Source organism: Salmo salar, chromosome ssa04, assembly GCF_905237065.1.
Source record: "Salmo salar chromosome ssa04, Ssal_v3.1, whole genome shotgun sequence".
NCBI classification, from domain to species: domain Eukaryota; kingdom Metazoa; phylum Chordata; class Actinopteri; order Salmoniformes; family Salmonidae; genus Salmo; species Salmo salar.
Genome location: NC_059445.1, coordinates 44806276 through 44828455, shown reverse-complemented (window position 1 = coordinate 44828455; position 22180 = coordinate 44806276). Strand labels below are relative to the sequence as shown.

Here is a 22180-nt window from a genome sequence, read left to right as displayed (position 1 = left end):
GTGACAGAGGGGCTCTTCCTGATTGGATTATCCCAAAGCCCAGCTGCAGTCTGACTGATGAGGCAGTCATTTACCAAGGCTGCCTGGAGCTCTGAGCTCACTGATCAGAACTAGACAGATTTATTTACATACACACACACACTATGATAAACTGACTCATACACACACACTCACAAATCCTCTCGCAGAATAACGATCACACAGACAGAGATACAGAGAATCTAAGAGTGTATCAGTGTGTCTCTCAAAGTCATTACTTTGAGAAAGGGCATGTGTGTTATGTAACACCGTTTGGGTCTTTGCATGTCAAAAGAGATACAAGTCAAATAACACTATTTGACGCATCAAATAAGCTTTACATTTGACACCTCAAATAACACAATTATAAAATTTATAACATTTTTGACATGCGGTTTTCTGGATTTTTTTGTTGTTATTCTGTATCTCACTGTTCAAATAAACCTACCATTAAAATTATAGACTGATAATTTCTTTGTCAGTGGGCAAACGTACAAAATCAGCAGGGGATCAAATACTTTTTTCCCTCACTGTAGATAGTTAGCTAGTTAATTATAGCTACTGAAAGAGATTATGTCGTTTTGCTATGTTTTTGGGGAAGAACATTGTTTGCATCCATCATCTAGCTAGCTGTTTTATGACCAGCACTGTCCAGAGCTTGGGGAAGTGTACCTGCGCTCGTGAGGCAGCGGCAGGTGTGCGAGACAAAACTTTACCAGCATCATAGCATAGGTACTGGTGACTCGTTGTGACGTTGGAATAGGAGTGATAGTGTAATCAATGTGTAATAACTACGTAAAAACCTAATGAACGTGTTAAATGTTTATGTGACATGCAGTCATACTCAGGTCCTGATTGGTAAACAAGTTTATTTGAAGCGACGTGAATCTTTTTTGACACGCAAAGACCCAAACGGCTTCCATAGTATGTGTGTGTGTAATGGCAGTCTTCCAGAACTGCAGTGCTCCAATCAGGATGCAGAGCTGGGATGTGTACCATGATAAATTAATGAGACTATATCTGGCCTCGCTCTGCATGAAATCAAACTAACCTCTCTTTCTTTCACCCCCCCCCCAGCCGAAGGCCCCAAATGCTGACTGGCGATACTCCACTTCTTTGAGGGCAGGGATGCAGAGGTAAGCACTTTACTCTTTTGCCCTCTTGTGATTTCAACTCTTCTTAAAAAGATTCCCACCCCACCTCACTGTTATCAGGGACATCACCTCTCCGGTATGATTCCACACCTTCCATTGAGTTGGTATATAGCCCCTTGCCCCTTACCAAAACATTAACAATTGCTTGGAGGAATATTGCCACAGTATGTGACCAACATGTAGGAAATGTTACCTCCATTTTATAGCTCTTTAAGTCTGGAGTCACCATGCATGCCTGCACAACAAAGACTGAGAGGCAGCCACTCTCGGACTACTGCATTCTGCAGACAACATAACATGACCACAGACAGCTCTCAGATCAGATGAGCAACAGCTACCATCACAACTAGTGGCTCCTCAACATGTGTCTGACCCCTTCAACCCCCTGTTTGGGCCAGCTGTGCTCTGGCTGTCTTGTCAGCCACCCCAAAGGGGAACACACATACACACAGAGGGGCAGAGCCCTGATGTTCCAGCCAGGCCCCAGTAGCCCTGCTCCTATCCTCTGCCTTAGTGTATATAGGTCATCTTCATTCCAGGAACCGTGAAAGACAAACGGGCTGATGAACTCGGAGCTTTCTCATCCTCAGATCATCACTCACACACACACACACACACACACACACACACACACACACACACACACACACACACACACACACACACACACACACACACACACACACACACTCACACACTCACATACACAAGCTTTCCCCCTGTTTCCCCCTGCATACACTCTTAGATTAAAGTGTTCCAAAAGGGTTCTGCTGCTGTCCCCATATGATAACCCATTTGGTTCCAGGTAGAACCCTTTTTATTTCCAGGCAAAACTCTTTTGGGTTCCATTTAGAACCCTCTGTGGAAAGGGTTCTACAAAAGGGTTCTAACTGGAACCAAAATTGGTTCTTCAAAGGATTCTCCTGTGGTGACAGCCGAAGAAACCTCAAGCACCTTTTTTCTAAGAGTGTATAATTCATCCATTTTTACATATGCTAAGAGTGCAGGTTCTCCTTTTGTGTTGTATCTCATTGGAGTCTGGTTTTCTGGTGTGTTTTTAATGGTGATTTCTCTGTTGTTCAGAGAAATTGGATATAATGTCATGGTGACAGACTCATTAATAATTCATATCCACCATCTTGGCATTGCTGCAGCTGAGTTTAAAATGGCAGCGCAATAGCACACTTCAGAAACAAGGCTTTCAAATGCTTCACCTTCACACCCCCTACCCCACTAATTGCACACAGCCAATACACAACCCTCACCTTCATATTCTACACCCACACACACCCTCCAGACCCACCATTCTGCCCCCCCCCCACACACACACACACACACACTCAGTCAGCACCCCTCAGCTCATATCCCTCACCAAACAGACTCTAACTCAGCATCACCCAACCCAATATAAACGGTTCTACAGGCTGAAGCCCACATCCCTCCCTGGATGATGTGTATTGCTGCAGAGGGCAGAATTACATATAGTTCATATGGCTGAGAGAGCATAGTACACACTCTGTGCCAGAGGTGGGACCAAGTCCTTGTTTTACAAGTCACAAGTAAGTCTCAAGTCTTAGCACTCAAGTCCCAAGTCAAGTCCCAAGTCAAGACAGGCAAGTCCGAGTCAAGTCTCTGCAATGCAGCTGTGTGCTGCATTGCAGAGTCTGCAGTCAGGGCTAGCTGCTCCTCTGCAAGTCTACAATCCTTACATTCATTATGAATGTATAGGGAGAAGGGGGCATGTTTATGTGTGTCTGTGTTTTTATGCCAAGAAAGTTAATGCAGTCCTGAATGCATCTGTGAGTCATAAATGCCCTCAGGTTTGTGTGCATTAGATGTGGTGGGGATAGTGAATGGTTGAGTAGTGCAGTTAGTTGTAACAAACAGTGAATACTTTTTCCCCATTACTTTTTGACAAGGCTTGATGTAGAAATGGAGATGGTAAGGAATTTGGAGTAGAATGTATGGCTGTTCTGTTTTCTTCTGCTTACCATTCCTCTCACTACTGCATCTCTCCTTCTCTCTCTCTCTCTCTCTCTCTCTCTCTTGCGCGCGCCCTCTCTCGCCCTCTCTCTCGCTCTCTGTCTCATTCCCTAATCCCCTCCCCCTATGTAACCACACCCACTCCTGTCCCTATTTGTATCTCTTACAACTGTCTTTCAATCTCATCACACCTGCACTCTCCATCTCTGTCTCCATCTCTCCCTTTCTTTCCTGTCCTTCTCTCCCGCCTCCTCCTCATCTGATCAGAGGGGAAGTTGTACAAAACAGACCATAATAACCCAAGGCAAGCCAGAGTGTCAGCTTACACAGACCAGAGACACATCAGTATGCACAGATATTAGCACGCACCTTACACACAGGCACACACACACACACACGTTCCCAGATACACATCAAACTGTGAGTAGACAGACTGGGAACATCCACCAAATGAAATGCTGCGGGGCTTTCCTAAATAGTACTGATTAAAAGCATGGTGTCAACCTCGAAGGGATAATTAGAGCTTTAGAAGATGGAGTGTGTGTGTACATCCACTGTATGTGTGTGAGTGGGTGACTGATTGTGCAGTTATTTTAAATAAATGTTAACTATTTTGTTGTAATATCATCACCTCTTGAAGAGCCTAGTCAGAACTACACATTTCAGATTATTCCGTGCAAAACAACTGGGCACATTTAGCTCTATCATCAGAGTTATACAGCAGTAACTGCATGCTTTTCATGCTTTTCATGATCAGTAAACATCAATTGATCATGTAATTTCAGATAAGTGAGGGTAGCCTCACGATATTTCTCAATATTGGCCACCTTGAAGTGGATATTTTAGTGATATAGAACAAAAGTGACCTGTACCTGACCAGTATGAGTGGTTTAGGTTCATTTCCCATCCTTTGTGGACTCTACCTGTCAAGCAGCAGAAGGGCGCATTTTGCGGATATGCTGGTAGCTGATCATGTTTACTTTGCAAGCTACCGGTAGACACTTTGTACAGTTGCTTAAACATAGTGATAAGTAGACCTAACCAGCGTAGGCCTACCTAGCCAAGTAAAATAACATTATCCCCTTTTCAACATTGTTTTTACGAGTGTTTAATCATGGTTGCTTCTGATAGACATGATTTGCTAAATTGATTGATGGATCATGTCAAATTGGCTAGCTAAGCATAGCTAATTACAGACTACATCAATACGGCTAGTTAAAATGCTGACTTTCAGGGGATAAACTAGATGGCTTTATTTGCTTGCCATCTATAGTGGTGATGACAGTTGTCCGACTGACAACTTTACCAGGAAGAGGACTTGCCGATTTCAAGCTCTTTCCAAAAGCCTAATCTCTGATGAAGCAAGCTAAATGACACATTGTGTGCTTAGATACATGCCAAATAGATAGGTTACCCTCACTTATCTGTAAATACATGCAGTTACTGCTGTATAACTCTGATGATAGAGCTAAATGTGCCCAGTTGTTTTGCACGGAATAATCTGAAATGTGTAGTTCTGACTAGGCTCTTCAAGAGGTGATATTACATCCAATAGTTCTAACATTTATTTAACAATCCCTTGAAAACGGCAGATAGTTGTAAATGGTTTTAGCAGAGCTGAGGGTCTCATTGTCCCCGAGCAGCCAAATTGAACACTATGCACCGTTTTGTGATGTTTTATTGATAACAACCTATTCATGGGTTGCATGTTTCATCACAATATTGTTTTGAACGTTCATCAGCAATGAGCGCTGATGAAGATTTAGTCCAAAGTGCATTACAGTGGCTTGGAAATACAATGACATTCAAAAGGAGGCAAATCATTTGTAGGAAAACCTTTAGTCATAATTTTGATGTCACCAGATTGACTTTAGATGCAGTATAACGTTAGCTAGCTAACTAAGATTGATGAGAGGCCAAGGGATTTTAGCTAGCTAACGTTATCATTGCTAGTTATTTTTGCCAAACTTTGCTAGCTAATGACAACATCTCCATCTGTCTAAAGTAAATTTGACAACATGAAAATGCTGGCAAAGTTATTTCCTACTAATTATTTGACAACTTTAGCAATGTCATTGTAAGGGGTGCGTACTGGCGGCAGAGAAGTCAGGCGCAGGAGAGCAAAACTGTGTTTCCAACGGCGCAGTTTAATAATAAAAATCAGCGTAAACAGAACAATAAATACAATGGGTACAAAACCCGTCGCACACCAGAATAACGTGCACAAGCACTTACAATAAATAATTCCGGACAAGGACATGGGGGGGAAACAGAGGGTTAAATACACAACATGTAATGATGGAATTGAAACAAGTTGTGTGGGAAGACAAGACAAAACAAATGGAAAATGAAAAGTGGATCGATGATGGCTAGAAGACCGGCGTCGCTGACCGCCGAGCGCCGCCCGAACAAGGAGAGGGACCAACTTTGGCGGAAGTCGTGACAGTCATTGTATTTCCAGGCACTATAGTGTAATTTAGACGAAACAGTATTTAGACTCCATCCAGAATGACTGGGTTTATCACCACTTTAGGGCACCAGTATGGCACCGTCGATAGAGGGAGGCTTGAGAACGTTCCTAACAATGGCATGACACGACCGAGTGACTGAAGTGCAACCTATGAATATGCTACCAACTCAGTCTTTTGTGAGTTTTCCCGCCTGATGTCACAACTCAGAACTGAACATTCTGATTGGTGACATCACAATGGGCTAACAACTTAGTCCTTTGTCATAGTTTTCCCATCAGATGTCATAATTCAGGACTGAATATTCAGATTCATGACATCACAAAGGGCTGCCAGTTAAGCTTGTATTCAAATATTTTCCAGGGTGATGTCATAATTGGAGTTCAGGTCACAATTTATTTTGACCACCATTCTTTGAGTATGCATCACTTGAAGCATATGATTTACATTTTTGCATTAAAATGAAAACTCCACGCAAAAACTATATTTTGGTATTTGTTTCATTAGTCCATTGTTGATATAGTCCCAAAATGTTTGCATGTCAGCAATCAAGTTTTCAAGATAGGGGCCAGATTTCTGTATGTTGAAAGTAACCTATGTTGAAAACTTGATTGCTGACATGTAAAATATTTTGGGACATAATCAACAAAATAGATCAAAAGGGAAATGGAAAGAGACAATACACTTTCAATATTAAACAGCACACAGTTGTCAATGGTTTTAGGCAAATCAAATGCTATGTACTATGTACTAAATGTATGCTATGTGGAGTCAATCACCACCTTCCGGAGACACCTGAAACCCCACCTCTTTAAGGAATACCTAGGATAGGATAAAGTAATCCTTCTAACCCCCCCCTTAAAAGATTTAGATGCACTATTGTAAAGTGGTTGTTCCACTGGATATCATAAGGTGAATGCACCATTTTGTAAGTCGCTCTGGATAAGAGCGTCTGCTAAATGACTTAAATGTAATGTAATGTAATGTACCTTATTGTATTTGAGTTTTCAAAACAACCTGGTGGGCCAGTACACACAGCTGGCTGCTTTTCAAATGCTATGACCAAAGCTGTACTTTACTTTCAGCTCGGTAATATACAGATCCAGTATGTTGATACAACAGGGGAACATATTGATGTATCTAATGAGCATATGTGAATGTGTGTTTTGTGTTCCAGCTCGGTCCATATGGAGGAGTCGTCAGTGATGCAGGGAGCCCAGGGGATGCTGGTCCAGAACTGGCCCACAGTGTCCAGCGCTGCAGGTGAGACGTGTTGGCCAGGGTGGGCGGGGGTCAAACGTACACCGAGTTTCTCTGCTGCCAGCTGGAGGCACTCTGCAGACACAGTGGTGTGAAATGACAGCAGATAAGTAGGAATACGGAAGGCAGATGGGAAACACGCAGGTGACCTTTTAGAATCCCCGCCAGAGGAATGTTAAGCATTAGCGCTGAGACTCCAGGGGCAGCATGCTTGAAAGACTAGATGAGGGCCGATGAGGGCCAATGACAGACAGCGACACAATCTGCCAAAATAAAAGAGCCAATGAGAGGAATTCTCAAGATGGCCAAATGTGGGCTGTTGGCCAGACTTTGATAGGTGAAGTGAACTGCACAACTTGGTTGTGGGAGTGTTGTTGGGAGCCACCAGTTAAAAATAGCCAGTTGCGAGAACAATTTTGACAATTGCATCCAGTAAGGCATTTAATAGCCATTTATACATTTACAGTATCTCAGCTGATAGAGAGCAAAAACAATCGCCTTTGAAGATTATTTTGGGAATCTGACTGAAATGAAAAGAGAAGGAGAGGGAAAAGTAGAAAGCAAGAGAGAGAGCCAGAGAGGAACGACATGATCACAGTTGACTGGTAAGCTCCCGTGGTTAAGTTCGGAGGGTTTGTCAGAATTCCTGGGCGGTGGTTTGATGTTCCTGTCAGCTGCCTGCCTCATCTCTACTGCGAGCCAGCCCAAGCTGAGCACTCATCGATTTGCTGTCCAGTTACAGGAGTTAGAGCACAGGTGTAGAACTCTTGGGTGGGCAATTGATCATCACTGTGACGGACTGAAATGTGTCTGTGTCTGTGTGTATGTGTGTGTGTATGTGTGTGTGTGCATACAGGAATTTAGAGGGGGAAAGAGAGTGAGAGTGAGTAGGGCGATTGAGAGAGGGAGAGAGGGGATCTAGCTATTGATTTGTTCTACCTGGCTGCAGTTCCTTTGCAGCGTATGGAAAACCTTCAGTCTATGGTCTGCCAGAGATTCCAATACGCGGTGGAGGCAGCGGACATGCAGAGTGTCCTGGGAGCTCATCAGGAGTGGCTCAGTGCAGAGAGGAATCTCATGCAGGGTTAGGAGGTTCTTAGTGCTACAGGCTAGTATGTTGCAGGGTCAGACTGTTTTCATAATAAGGGAAGTGAGTGCAGCCTTATGGCTTAGACGCATGAAGCACAATTGGCTTTGTTTCAAAATGTTGTATCAAGTAGGTTTGAAAGTGTAAAAGAAAGAATACATAGGTTCAGTATATTGCAACGGTATACATATTGCACCTCAAATGGAGAGTATACTTCCTCACTGTGATTCATTTGAGTTACCTGGAGATGGAGGGGGAGGGGGCACTGTTGGATGAAGACCAGACACAGAGGTAGATAGAGAGGGTGTTGAATAAGGCATGGCAAGACGGCCGTGATGTTTAGGGTGCTAGTGGAATTCTGAGTCATTTGGGAGAGGATGAAAGAGCGAGAACGATAAGAAGCATGGTAAAGGAAGGAGAGGTATGGGGGTTTGGAGAAGGAAAGAGGTTCAGGATTGGCAGGGCCCTGCGGTAGCGTTGTTGCTAGGGAACGCCATGTGACTTGTTGCTGGGTAACGCTGTCTAACTGAGAGATTGCTGCAGCAGCACCACCCTCCATCAGCAGGGAGTGGGCGAAGGCAGTTTCCACAGCAACCATTCATACCCTGAATGGAGGATTTAGACGATGAGAGAGAAACAGAGAGGGAGGGGGAGAGAAATGGAGAGATGAGTAGAGAAGGATAGGTGTTAACAGAGGAAAGAGAGGGTAGTCAGAGATGGAGAGGAATGGAAATGGAGGTAGAAAAGGAAGAAGGATATACAGTACAGTGAGCTTTCAAGATGGAGAAAGATGTATTCATGAAGAATGGTGCGACACCACACACACACACACACAGAATAGAATAGCATAGAAGAAGAAAACACACACAGCATGCACACGCACTCATATTCACAAACCTTAATCTAACGCATGATCCATAAATTGGGTTGCATGTTTGTAGGCCGGAAAGAAGAAGAATGGGTTGAGAGTAACCCAGATTGGACCAGGGATAATGGACTTAGAATGTAGGACACTGAAACGAGGCTAGAACCACCCCAGACAGCTGGGTACCATGGCAACCTCGTTACAGAGAGCTGTAGTAACCTGCTTACCAGCAACCACAGTGTGTGCCTTTCTAATATGATCTTTGCAGAGGGGGGAAATTGGCTGTGATCAGGGAAGAGCTCCAAATAAGCCTCCATAATACTGGAGATACAAAGTCACTGTACATGCAGAGCATGTCAGGCCTGCTCCCGCATAGACCCCGCTGAGAATCAGACTTCCAAACGACTCTGCCACATCTTCGACAGGGTAACGTTCTGCAAATTGAAACAGCACTCTTATGTAGATATGCAGGAGAGAGAGGGAGAGGAGGGAGAGAGAGAGAGAGAGAGAGAGAGGGAGAGGGAGAGGGAGAGGGAGAGAGAGAGAGAGAGAGAGAGAGAGAGAGAGAGAGAGAGAGAGAGAGAGAGAGGAAATAGGTGTAGATCTGTTTGTTGGTCTCTTTCAATAGGTACATATTAGATCATTCTATGAACCCACGCTTGTACCCCTCCAGGGGCGAACTCAACTGGCCTGCTTTGAGAAAAGAATCAACACACTCAAAATGATGTTGATCAAGTCTAGGAGCAATACAGGCTACCCTCCACTAACATAATCACAGTGGGCTTGAGGAAAACAGTGTACTTCAGGTGCAGTAATAGTGTTGTACTGTAATAACAGTGTCCTGAACTGATCAGCTTCCACCACACTGACCAGACACAGATGTTTCATTCAGTTTCTACTATGAAGTAAATGTTACGGCTGCATTCTTTTCAGTCAGATTGGCTCTATCAAGCCCTTGTGAACCCAAAATGCTGAAGAACGTAAAGGGCTGAAGCGTGGGTCTGTGTGTTGGTGCCATTTGATGTACTTTATAGCTGAGCACTCGTGTATTGTTTGCATGCTACAGTCATCACACGCGCGGACACGCACACTTGAATTAGGAACTCCAGCCATTTCACGATTAACCTACAAATGAAAAACAAACAATCTATTTTCAGGGCCTGAGTTTGATCTAAATAAAACACAGGAAAAAAGTAGGTCAGAGCCCAGAGAAGTTGGTGTGGGCTGAGAGCACTGTGTCTGCTGAGTACAGACAACATCACATCACTCTCTGTTTGTCCTTTTCCCCTTTAGTTGTATTTTTCTGCATCGTTCCTCACCTCAAGCGTTCTATCCCTTCCCATGCCTCTCTGTCTCTTGCTTGCTGATTGTATTTACATCTCGTTCATATCTTCCATTATACTGCATCCTATATGATAGGAGAATTGTCTCATGTTCTCTTAGTACTGCAGTTCACTCTCTCCAGGCTCTTTTGGTCTTTCATTGTCTCATCCTCTCGCCCTGCTTCTCTCTCTCTCTCTCTCTCTCTCTCTCTCTCTCTCTCTCTCTGTCACATTCATGCTTGAATATTGTATGAGATTTCTCCCTCTCGCCACTACTGTGTCGAGTCCTTGTGAGAGTAGGATTAGGTTAGTGCTGGGTTTTCACACTTCCTGTCGTCCTTACATGCTAATTCCCATCACGTCACAGAGTTAAACATCCCTCTATGCCGTTAAAGGTCTTTCTAGTCTACCCGTGTGTTCTCAGCAACACCACTGGCTGATAAAGTTCCAACTCCCTGCAATCCGTTTCCCCCTCGTCAGTTTATCGGTGTGCCTCTGGCTCTAACTTAGACGTTTTGCTTATCTGTGCTGTATTACAGATGTGGTAATACTTTACCTCAGCCAGAAATAGGAAACTGAATAAGGCTCAATTTATGTGTGGTGGAATTTGCTGGTGTTTTCAGAATCTCACTGTGAGGATGAAAATAATGTTGACGAAGATGATAAAGATGACATAGCTCATCCCTTTGTGTTTCTCTCTCCCTTCTTCTATCTCTGTCTCTTCTCTTCCTCTCTTGTAGATGGTGAGGGGGGCGAGCTGTCCCCTCCGGTTGGAGCTGGCATCGACAGTAACAGCTGGCACTTCCGTTACGGGCCTGGCCCAGGCTACGGCCCCCCTCAGGTCCTGAGGCCCGGAGAGATCCCGCCTGAAGCCTTCATCATCCCCGGCTCCCCCGCCATCATCTCTATCCGCCAGGGCCCGGGAGGAGAGGATGACAAGAGCGACTTCATCACCTTCGGCAAGAAGGAGGATGCCAAGAAGAAGAAAAAGAAGAAGAAGGACAAGAAAGACAAGAAAGACAAGGGGAAGGAGGATGTGGACGAGTAGAGGAGAAAGGGGAGATATTAAAACAGAGCTACCAACTAAAGTCCAAATAACAGATGCAAGACAAAAAGCCAAGTGTATATTTTAGAAGCAGGAGAGCCTCCCTGTGGTGTGTTTGCATAGTTAAGTCTGCCCAGCCATGTCCCCATTAGCAGAGGCCTATCTCAATGAAAAAGCCAATTGTAGCCTCTGCCAGGTTGACCCTCCGAGGCTTCCATACCTCTGGCTATTAAACAGGCTTCATATGGGATTTAATAGGCTGTCATTAGCCAGACATTTGCTGAAAGAAAATACTGTTTCTAATCAAACAAAAATACATTTGATTAGAAGAACCTTTCTACAATGACGATTATGTACTCAACTTTTCCTGCCCCACTCTTTCATCTATAAAATGCAATATGTGAGAGAAATCTCACACACCATTTTAATGCCATTGCTATGACTAGTGTTACAGTCCTGCCAGCCACCTCCACAAACTGGCCTGAAATAGGATGCTCTTCCCTGGCCCTTCTGGCCCCATGTTGGCATCTCTGTCTTTACTCCGCCCCCTGTCTCCTCTGCTCTCCTGATTGAAGGGGGAGAGGAGGAGCTCAATCGGACAAAGAGTGAAACAGAGGCTCTCTTCTCCAATAACATGGAGGCCTTGTGAAAAAAAGGAATACACAATAGTTATTTTATACAAAATATAAAAAAGAGAAAGTGACCCAAACAAGACACCTGACATCTGTGTATGTAGTGTACGGTGAGCTGTGTGAGATTAGAATGGGTTGAGATTAGTGCTGGCCGAGATTGAAGGCTGGATTAGACTGCCCAGGTTATTTTCAGTGCGTGCTGAAGCCGGGGTGTTTCATACCTGGCACTGTTGGCACTGTTGGCAGCAAAGGGCAGGGGCGAAGTACCTGGCCCCCATCTCCTCACCTAGAACAGACAACAGGTCAGTGGGGCCTTGAACCCACAGTGTGCAACACACAACCACAATAACTACCACACATACGCTCACACTAGACAGTCAGGCCACAATAACTACCACACATACGCTCACACTAGACAGTCAGGCCACAATAACTACCACACATACGCTCACACTAGACAGTCAGGCCACAATAACTACCACACATGCGCTCACACTAGACAGTCAGGCCACAACAACTACCACACATACGCTCACACTAGACAGTCAGGGCCGCCATGCACACACCTCTCTGGATACTATAGATCTCTAACCCAGCCAAAAGGCTGAGGCATAGCAGTGGCCTGTTTGCTATGGATGTGTAATAAACTCAGCAAAAAAAGAAACGTCCTCTCACTGTCAACTGCGTTTATTTTCAGCAAACTTAACATGTGTAACTATTTGTATGAACATAACAAGATTCAACAACTGAGACATAAGCTGAGCAAGTTCCACAGACATGTGACTAACAGAAATTGAATAATGTGTCCCTGAACAAAGGGGGGGTCAAAATCAAAAGTAACAGTCAGTATCTGGTGTGGCCACCAGCTGCATTAAGTACTGCAGTGCATCTCCTCCTCATGAACTGCACCAGATTTGCCAGTTCTTGCTGTGAGATGTTTCCCCACTCTTCCACCAAGGCACCTGCAAGTTCCCAGACATTTCTGGGGGGAATGGCCCTAGCCCTCACCCTCCGATCCAACAGGTCCCAGATGTGCTCAATGGGATTGAGATCAGTGGTCTTTGCTAGCAATGGCATAACACTGACATTCCTGTCTTGCAGGAAATCACGCACAGAACGAGCAGTATGGCTGGTGGCATTGTCATGCTGGAGGGTCATGTCAGGATGAGCTTGCAGGAAGTGTACCACATGAGGGAGGAGGATGTCTTCCCTGTAACGCACAGCTTTGAGATTGCCTGCAATGACAACAAGCTCAGTCCGATGATGCTGTGACACACCGCCCCAGACCATGACGGACCCTCCACCTCCAAATCGATCCCGCTCCAGAGTACAGGCCTCGGTTTAACGCTCATTCCTTCGAGGATAAACACAAATCCGACCATCACCCCTGGTGAGACAAAACTGCGACTCGTCAGTGAAGAGCACTATTTGCCACTCCTGTCTGGTCCAGCGACGGTGGGTTTGTGCCTATGGGCGACGTTGTTGCTGGTGATGTCTGGTGAGGACCTGCCTTACAACAGGCCTACAAGCCCTCAGTCCAGCCTCTCTCAGCCTATTGCGGACAGTCTGAGCACTGATGGAGGGATTGTACGTTCCTGGTGTAGCTCGGGCAGTTGTTGTTGCCATCCTATACCTGTCCCGCAGGTGTGATGTTCGGATGTACCGATCCTGTGCAGGTGTTGTTACACGTGGTCTGCCACTGCGAGGACGATCAGCTGTCCGTCCTGTCTCCCTGTAGCGCTGTCTTAGGCGTCTCACAGTACGGACATTGCAATTTATTAACCTGGCCACATCTGCAGTCCTCATGCCTCCTTGCAGCATGCCTAAGGCATTTTTCAGAGTCATTTTTCAGAGTCAGTAGAAAAGCCTCTTTAGTGTCCTAAGTTTTCATAACTGTGACCTTAACTGCCTACCGTCCGTAAGCTGTTAGTGTCTTAACGACCGTTCCACAGGTACATGTTCATTAATTGTTTATGGTTCATTGAACAAGCATGGGAAACAGTGTTTAAACCCTTTACAATGAAGATCTGTGAAGTTGTTTGGATTTTTATGAATTATCTTTGAAGGACATGGTCCTGAAAAAGGTCTGTTTATTTTTTTGCTGAGTTTAAATGGCAGGAACGTTGCATGTTGCTTCCTTTCTGTTCAAGTCTGATCCCCCAGCTTCAGTCATTGAATGTTCAATAGTCAATGCTCAATAGTTCTTAAAGCTCCGCCCCCTTACCTTGCCGTCATTGGTGCTTGTAGGATTCGCTCGCACGCCTTCTCTGTTAACCCCTCTAGCGTTACTCCTCCTTCCTCCGATCACCATGTCCAGGAGACCTCTTAACTTCAGATGACGTGTTCCTCCTTAAACACAGCAACAGTGTTATCCTGTATAAGACACACACACACCGTTTTTGTTAGCTTTAACCAAGCCTTGGTACTGAAATAACAAGCTTCCTACCACTCCAGAATTCTAGTTCAGTTTGGGGACAAGTTGCCGTCCATTCCACTAGTTACACACAGGGTAGTGGGGGATACAGGGTACTTTATGGACTGGCTTCCTTCTGTCCAGGTGGAGAGAAAAAGAGGGATGGAAGAAGGTAGAGGGAAGGAGAGAGAAGTGGAATTGTTGTGATGGGCAGTCCAGTCCAGAAACATACCCCAGAGAGCTTAGTTGCTGTGTTAAACTCTTTACTCATATTCTGATGAAAATGAAGCATCAGCAGCATTGAGTTGGGGGGGATCTTCACTAGAATAGAGCATCCCCAAGGTGAATTCAAGATGTGCAGGGGCTAATTGCACAACATCTCTCTGTTTCCTCTTCCTGGCTGCTATCTGACCAATCAGAGGGACAGAGGGGTGATGCTAGCGCTGCTATTGGACTGAATCCCCCCATATTATCCACATGCTCCCCCTTCAGGTGTGAATCATTGCTGTCAGATCACTAAGGGGCTATTTGCATGTTATAAGCAGAGGAAACAGATTCTATATATAGATCTATATAGATAGATACGTTTTTTCATTTCCTTCAACCATTTATCTCAAACTCAGAGACATTAATATTGCCTCTGCTGAAATATACATACTCACTCGCAAATACACACACATGAACACACATACAGTACATACACACATACTTTATATTCATAGACAAATCATACAGGAATCACTTTTGTATCCTGTTGAAATTAAATTAAAATACCTTCTAAATATACGTAATGCTGTAGTGTTATGCTATAAAATGCTATTTTTTGTTTATGCCCTTAGGATTTCTGAAGATTACAAAATCAATCCTTTACGTTGTGTTAAGCTATGAAATGATCATCAAACAACCACTGTACTGAATCATTTATTCACCTTCGATATCTATCCCGAACCCCCTTTAAAAAAAAAAAAAAACATTAAAATTGAAGGAAAACAAACTCTAAGAAAGAAAATGGTCCAAAAAAATCTGAAAAACGTTATGTACTCTCTGCTTGTGTGTAGTGAATGTTTCCTCGGACATCTGGTGCCTGAATGGCACTAATCAGTCGACTGCGACAGTGCAGATCTGTTAATAGCTTTTTTGTACACCTGCTCATCAGTGTAACAGTGATATAGTGATTTTTCTTTTTTATTATTTGATGGATATGGTAACGTGTTTTGTTTATAAATCACAAATAAAATGTTATTTCTTAAATATCGGGAAAAGTTGTCCGTGGCCTTAATTTCAACTAAGAATTAGGGACCCAGCAGCCATATTAGATTGGATTATATTATGGCTTATAAAAAATATAAATAAATGTAAGAATTTCTTACTTGTTTGGAGGATTCATTGGCATGGGTGTTTTTATCCACCAAACACTGGCTTCGAAGGCATTAGCACTTTTATACAACGGGTTACCAACATATTCAAATAATGGTTCACATATTTTCATTAAAAACATTATTTTGATTAATTTATTCATACTATTTCATCCTTCCACAAGATATAGTCCCGACACAAATCTAGGGTTGCTACCCAAGCTGGCTGGTCGTTCGTTCTATCGGTTCGGTTGTCCAGGGATGCGACCCAGTCGTTCAGTCTTTTTGTTCTGTATCTATGGACGCAACCTCGTCGTTCTTTCTAAATGTTCCATTGACATACTGGCTGGCAACGTTATTATGCCTTGCTTGCTAGCTAGCCAACTACTTACAGTCACGTCAAACAGCGAAGCCATAATAACAACAGTAGCTGCATTTGCATTTGTTTAAGCTGTTTTCTAGTGACATTTATTTGGATACATTCATAACAATGAGCTAATGATGCGTGATTCCACCTGGCATAGAAAATGTGCTCACTCATCAGGACACAGTTGTTCAGAGGAGCTAGCCAACAACACAGCTAACACAACCACATCAGTACTATAGGACAGTTGGAGATTGAATTTGAATATTGAAACAATGTTGCAATTGTCGGAGAGACAGACAGTAAGGTTTATACAAATCTCTGCTGTTGAAAATGAAATGTTAGTCTGAAAGAAATCTGAGATAAGATCTAGATGCTTTTTAATAGTGGATCAAGTTTATAAATTGCCTGGCTGGGCTGATGCGACAGTGGATCGTGCAGTCAGATGAAACCGAATAAATAGGCATTTTAATGTCATAGATTTAGCAGGTGGTAACTTGTGAAATATACACTGGCTGGTATGCAGTTTTAACCAATCAGCATTCAGGATTAGACCCACCCGTTATATAACACAATACAAATTATTTTGATGCATTTTTCTGGTTAAGCTAAATCAACTCAAAACAAGTAAATGCTTTTTCTTGGTGAGTGGGATGAACTCAAAACAAGAAGTTTCAACAAAAATATCCAGGTGAAGTGAAGGCCAAAATAGTTTCAATTGACAGAAGAAGATCCAAAGTACTGTAGCAACCTAACGGCTACAAAAGACTGCAGAAAGAATAGACTGGAGAAAGAATAGACTGCAGAAAGAAAAGACTGGAGAAAGAAAAGACTGGAGAAAGAATAGACTGCAGAAAGAATAGACTGCAGAAAGAAAAGACAGCAGAAAGAATGGACCACACAAGAAAGAGCCACACAAAGACCGCTGAGTCTAATACCTGACAGCTAAAGCAACAGCACATTATACACAACCAGCCCTCTCAACTAACAGGAGCAAAATACTTTAAAAAGTTGAATCAGAATAATGGTCCCATGGTCCTATGGACCGAAACTACTGTTCAAAAGTTTGAGGTCACTTAGAAATGTCCTTGTTTTTCTTTGCAGCTCTGCCTAGAAGGCCAACATCCCGGACTCGTCTCTTCACTGTTGATGTTGAGACTGGTGTTTTGTGGGTACTATTTAATGATGCTGCCAGTTGAGGATTTGTGAGGCATCTGTTTCTCAAACTAGACACTATAATGTACTTGTCCTCTTGCTCAGTTGTGCACCGGGGCCTCCCACTCCTCTTTCTATTCTGGTTAGAGACTGGTCACGTCTGCTCCCGCTCTTCCCTCCCCCTGGCACTTGAGGGCGCCAGATTGCCTTGCATCACGCACACCTGCCTTCCCTCGTCACGCGCATCAGCGTTATTGGACTCACCTGGACTCTCTTATCACCTGTTTATTTCCTCCCCTATATTTGTCAGTTCCCCAGCTCTGTTCCCCGCTGCTGCATTGATTGTTTTTTGTTTTTGTTTTATGTTTGCTGATGCTGTTCCTGTCTCGTTTTATGTCCGTTATTTATTGAATGTTACTCCCGTACCTGCTTCATCTCTCCAGCGTCAACTCATGTGACAGAGAGAGTTTGCGCTGTTCTGTGAAGGGAGTAGTACACAGCGTTTTACGAGAACTTGAATTTCTTGACAATTTCTCGCGTGGAATAGCCTTCAGTTCTCAGAACAAGAATAGACTGACCAGCTTCAGAAGAAAGTACTTTGTTTCTGGCCATTTTGAGCCTGTAATCAAACCCACAAATGCTGATGCTCCAGATACTCAAATAGTCTAAAGAAGGCCAGTTTTATCGCTTCTTTAATCAGCACAACCGTTATCAGCTGTGCTAACATAATTGAAAAATGGTTTTCTAATGATCAATTAGCCTTTTAAATTGATCAACTTGGATTAGCTAACACAATATGCCATTGGAACGCAGGAGTGATGCTTGCTGATAATAGGCCTCTGTACGCCTATGTAGATATTCCATTAAAAATCTGCCGTTTCCAACTACAATAGTCATATACAACATTAACAATGTCTATACTGTATTTCTGATCAATTTCATGTTATTTTAATGGACAAAAAATGTGCTTTTCTTTCAAAAACAAGGACATTTCTATGTGACCCCGAACTTTTGAACGGTCGTGTACATTTGAGGTTTTCCCCTAGCATTACACAGCTGATTCCACTAATCAACTCATCATCAAACCTTTGATTAGTCGAATCAGGTGTGTAGTGCTAGGGGCAATCCTGACCAGGCCTCCAGTTAAGAGCGAGCGAGAGGCCCAGACCCAAAAAGGACTCTCAGCTGGGTTAGATAACACATCACATTGAGTTATTGTTTTTTATTTACTGTCAGGAGACAGCTCTCTGATAAACTATACATCTGTTCTGGCTGACAGGGCTCTCCTTGTCAGAACGAGAAGCACTTAATTCAAATCCATGTCTGGCTCATTTCAGTCATTTAAGCAAATGGATAAACTACTGCATGTCTCATCTTACTCTCTCCTGATTAAAAAGACTCATGAACCATCACAGCACACGGAAGTCCCCAGTAAACCTCGGGCAACATTTCCCCTCACCATCATGACATAAAGTGCCCTTGTGTGAGTACTGTGTATTGCAGAAATATTCCTGATGAATCCAGAGGAGTGATAGAGTTTATTCAGAAGGCCTTGTGCTGCCAGTACCAGTGCTCTTTTGGCTCTTTAAAGCAGTGTTTCATTCTGCTCTTGCTCTGTAGACCTGTACTGCAGTCTGAGTGGAGCTGGCAAGACTTCAAGCGCCCAAATACTCAAAGAGAGGGAGAGAGAGAATTCACATCTCCTACACATCCTTTGCGTGATACAGGGGATGGCTTCCATGGATACGCAGGAATGACGTTGCCTCCTTTGATTCTGGGTATCGACGATGACATTAAGTGTTAGAATGTGATTGACAGAGACATAGCATACAGACAGACACAATTGAATAAGCACCAGGACGAAGATCTGTCCCATGTCATCAGGGCATCAGTGTCACCTCTTATTTGTTCAAAGATATGATACCATTTTCATCACAACGGCAATGGCAACCTAGTCAATAAACACACTTACTTAGTCAAGAAGAAGAGGAGAATAGACTGTGATAACATAAGGTCAGGAAGGTAAGAAGAGGACATTTCATTATAGGGGTCATATAAAGGGTCTGGATTGAAGGAGACAGTCTGACTGTTGGCCGGGGTAAAGTGTTTACCAGGGCCTGAGTGAGCTGAAGCAGTGCCTCTATTTCTGCCTCTTCCCCCTGGGCTTGCCTGGATGAGTACCCAGCCATGCTGTCTGGGAGTAAAATCATTCACAGGCTGTTTCACTCATACAGGCTGCTTCCCTCACAAAGGCTGCTTCACTCAGGCAAAACTGGGGAAAACTGGGGAAATCACTCACAAGGGACAGCACCATGCAGGAGTCTCACAGTGGGGAATTGCAATAAATACATATACAGTCTACAACGTCAATATGTTGTTGTGCAGTGTTTGGGGATTTAGCCGTACCATTACTGTTAGTGTTTTGGGATTTAGCCATACCATTACTGTAAGTGTTTCGGGATTTAGCCATACCATTACTGTAAGTGTTTCGGGATTTAGCCATACCATTACTGTAAGTATTTCGGGATTTAGCCATACGATTACTGTTAGTGTTTTGAGCAAACATCGCTACACTCAGAAATGTAGATTTCAAATTATATAAAAATAAAACTGACAGACTTGAGAACAAAGATTTTTTTCAACTGTGTGTTTGTGTGTGTGTCTGCTTCTTTGTTCTACGATAATTAATATAATGCATCCCTGGAACATTGTATTATCATGCGTATGAACATCCATGTTACTCTGGTTGAGCCCCAGGCTGGCTGTGTGGTAATTGGAGACACAGGACGGAGACTGATATTGACCTCTCACAACCCCGCTGACTCAATCCCAAGGGCAAATTCATCAGATCCAAGAGGCCAGTGTCACCGTAAGGCCATTCCTAACGCACCACCACACATGCCAGCTGTTTGTCCTTGAACACACACACACACACACAAGATCCCTAAAGAGGCCTGTTTTAAGGGAAGAGAGCCTCCTTTAAAACAGACCAATTCAGGTATCTGGAAGTATATGACTGGAGAAGTTAAAGCATCCAGTGCCTCCTGCTGGTATGCCAAGGCAGATGAGGAGGATGGAGTTCTGGGTGACATTCAGTCAAATTAGCTGCATTAGCCTTTTATCTGTCAATCGGTCTGTCCATATGGGCGAGAGAGAGGACAGGAGAGGAGCCATCAATGGAATGGAATGATGCTCATCAAAGACATCAGCACTGAAGTCAGTGACTGGTGAGGTGTCAGGGGAGTTTTCCATCATCAACTTCGGATTTGCAGTCAATTAGCTGCTGTAATACAGTGGAAATGTGGCAGAGAGTATCTGTGCTCACTAACAAGCTGAAATGAGATGACATGCAACCTCATTTAGCATGCAATTGGGAGTGTTAACTGCCAGTGCTGATGATTCCGTGTGTTTATGTGTCAGATCTGGTTTCAAATGCATGTGTATTTGAGTATCTGGTGTTTAAAATACTTTTTTTCTGTGTATTTGAGCCCAAAACAAGTACTTTTATTGTAGTATTTGAATGGTTATTTGTAAAAAAATAAAAAGTCTACCCAATTGTATTTGAGAGTTTTTTTCGAATACTTATTTCAAATACTATTTTCAAATACCTGGGTTAAATGCATGGGAGTGTATATGAGTCAGTGTATTCAAATATAAACATTAAAACTACTATTATTTTCAAATAAAATACATCTGAATACGTGTGTGTGTGTGTGTGTGTGTGTGTGTGTGTGTGTGTGTGTGTGTGTGTGTGTGTGTGTGTGTGTGTGTGTGTGTGTGTGTGCACATAATGTGCAACAGACTGAAAAAGAGAGAGGTGTTTATTTTGTTGGCTATTTCCTATTACTGTACTGTATATGCATCAACATAAATTATGTTACTTCATCAATTCAACAGCATTTCACCACTTACCAAAAGCATCCAATAACTATTACACTAAACAAAGCATAGCTTTAGAGTAGTCTTCTCACAGCCGAGCCTACCTTCGGATAGACGAAAACAATTGTTCCTAGAATGCAGCGTCAGGCGGAACCTTTCTCAAGGCGCGGTCAACAGCGTCACGTTGCACTCCAAGCAGAAATATCTTGCCTGAATGTCTGGTGAGCACGTAAAGCTTTGTTTGATACAGTTTTATGGTTGTATATCGGCTCATGCAAACCTAGTAATAAAAAATATAATTTATTAACAGTAATCGTTCGTGTTGTCTAATTTTGCTCAGCGGATGTAGTCGAATTAGTAGCTAGCGAGAATGTTTCAGGCTTCCAAACAGCAAACAAAGGTTTTGTCCATAGTACTGCAGTGACCTATTTATGAGCGTGAATAACGACTCTGCCACTCAAGCTTACTATTGTGGCACAGTCCTTTGTAGAATATATGCTAGGCTACGCACCAAAAGGTTGATGGTTCGAGCCGCACTCCCTGCCTCTTTCATTACAGTATGTTGACAACATGAAATGTACATCTTCTAATCTAGGCCAATAAAACAACATAAAAATGACAAAACAAGGTTGGCTGCTGTTAGCCCAGTATTTCAGCTGCTGGATTCACCAAAACATGCATAGGCTGTAGTGATGGGTTACGCACAGTAATGGTTTGTCAGTAGATTGATTTGTGTTTTATTTACTGTGTCAACTCACCATGGCAGCTCAACCAAGACAGAATTTCGTTTCAATTCATTCAGAAAAAGTTACTCTTCAAACCAGTTGTGTTATGACCATCAAAGGACATGCTTTATTTACATTCGTGTTGTAAATAGCGGTGCTCTGACTCCATAATATAGGTGCAAATGAAGAATCAACTGCATTTCAACTCTGAATTTGTGTTGGGTTAATTTAAGATGCATTACAATGTGTTGCTTGTGTCACATTTTGGCGTTACCGTGGTCATCTACTCATCTCATTATGAATAGTAGGCTATCTTACATAAGTCTGCACATGTGATGATGCATGGAATGGTTTATTATATAGATGCATTTTGATGGTTAAAAATTCGCTTCCCCAAACTTGAAACTCTTATGTCTATCTGTCTTAGCTGGCATGCCTAGAAAAGCAAGCATTAT

The 22180-nt window shown here is 43.2% G+C and overlaps 1 protein-coding gene across 2 annotated transcripts in view; it reads left to right on the top strand.

Annotated features, from left to right (window-relative positions):
* The window catches only part of LOC106603251 (protocadherin alpha-C2), a 48073-nt gene extending 35571 nt beyond the window's left edge, over positions 1-12502 (top strand). For both annotated transcript variants that reach the window (XM_045717000.1, XM_014196648.2), the window contains exons 2-4: positions 1096-1154; positions 6801-6886; positions 10898-12502. In XM_045717000.1, coding sequence (XP_045572956.1) covers positions 1096-1154; positions 6801-6886; positions 10898-11205 — 453 coding nt within the window. In that variant the 3' untranslated portion in view covers positions 11206-12502. The remainder of the gene's footprint in view (positions 1-1095; positions 1155-6800; positions 6887-10897) is intronic.
* Positions 12503-22180: the final 9678 nt, after the last annotated feature.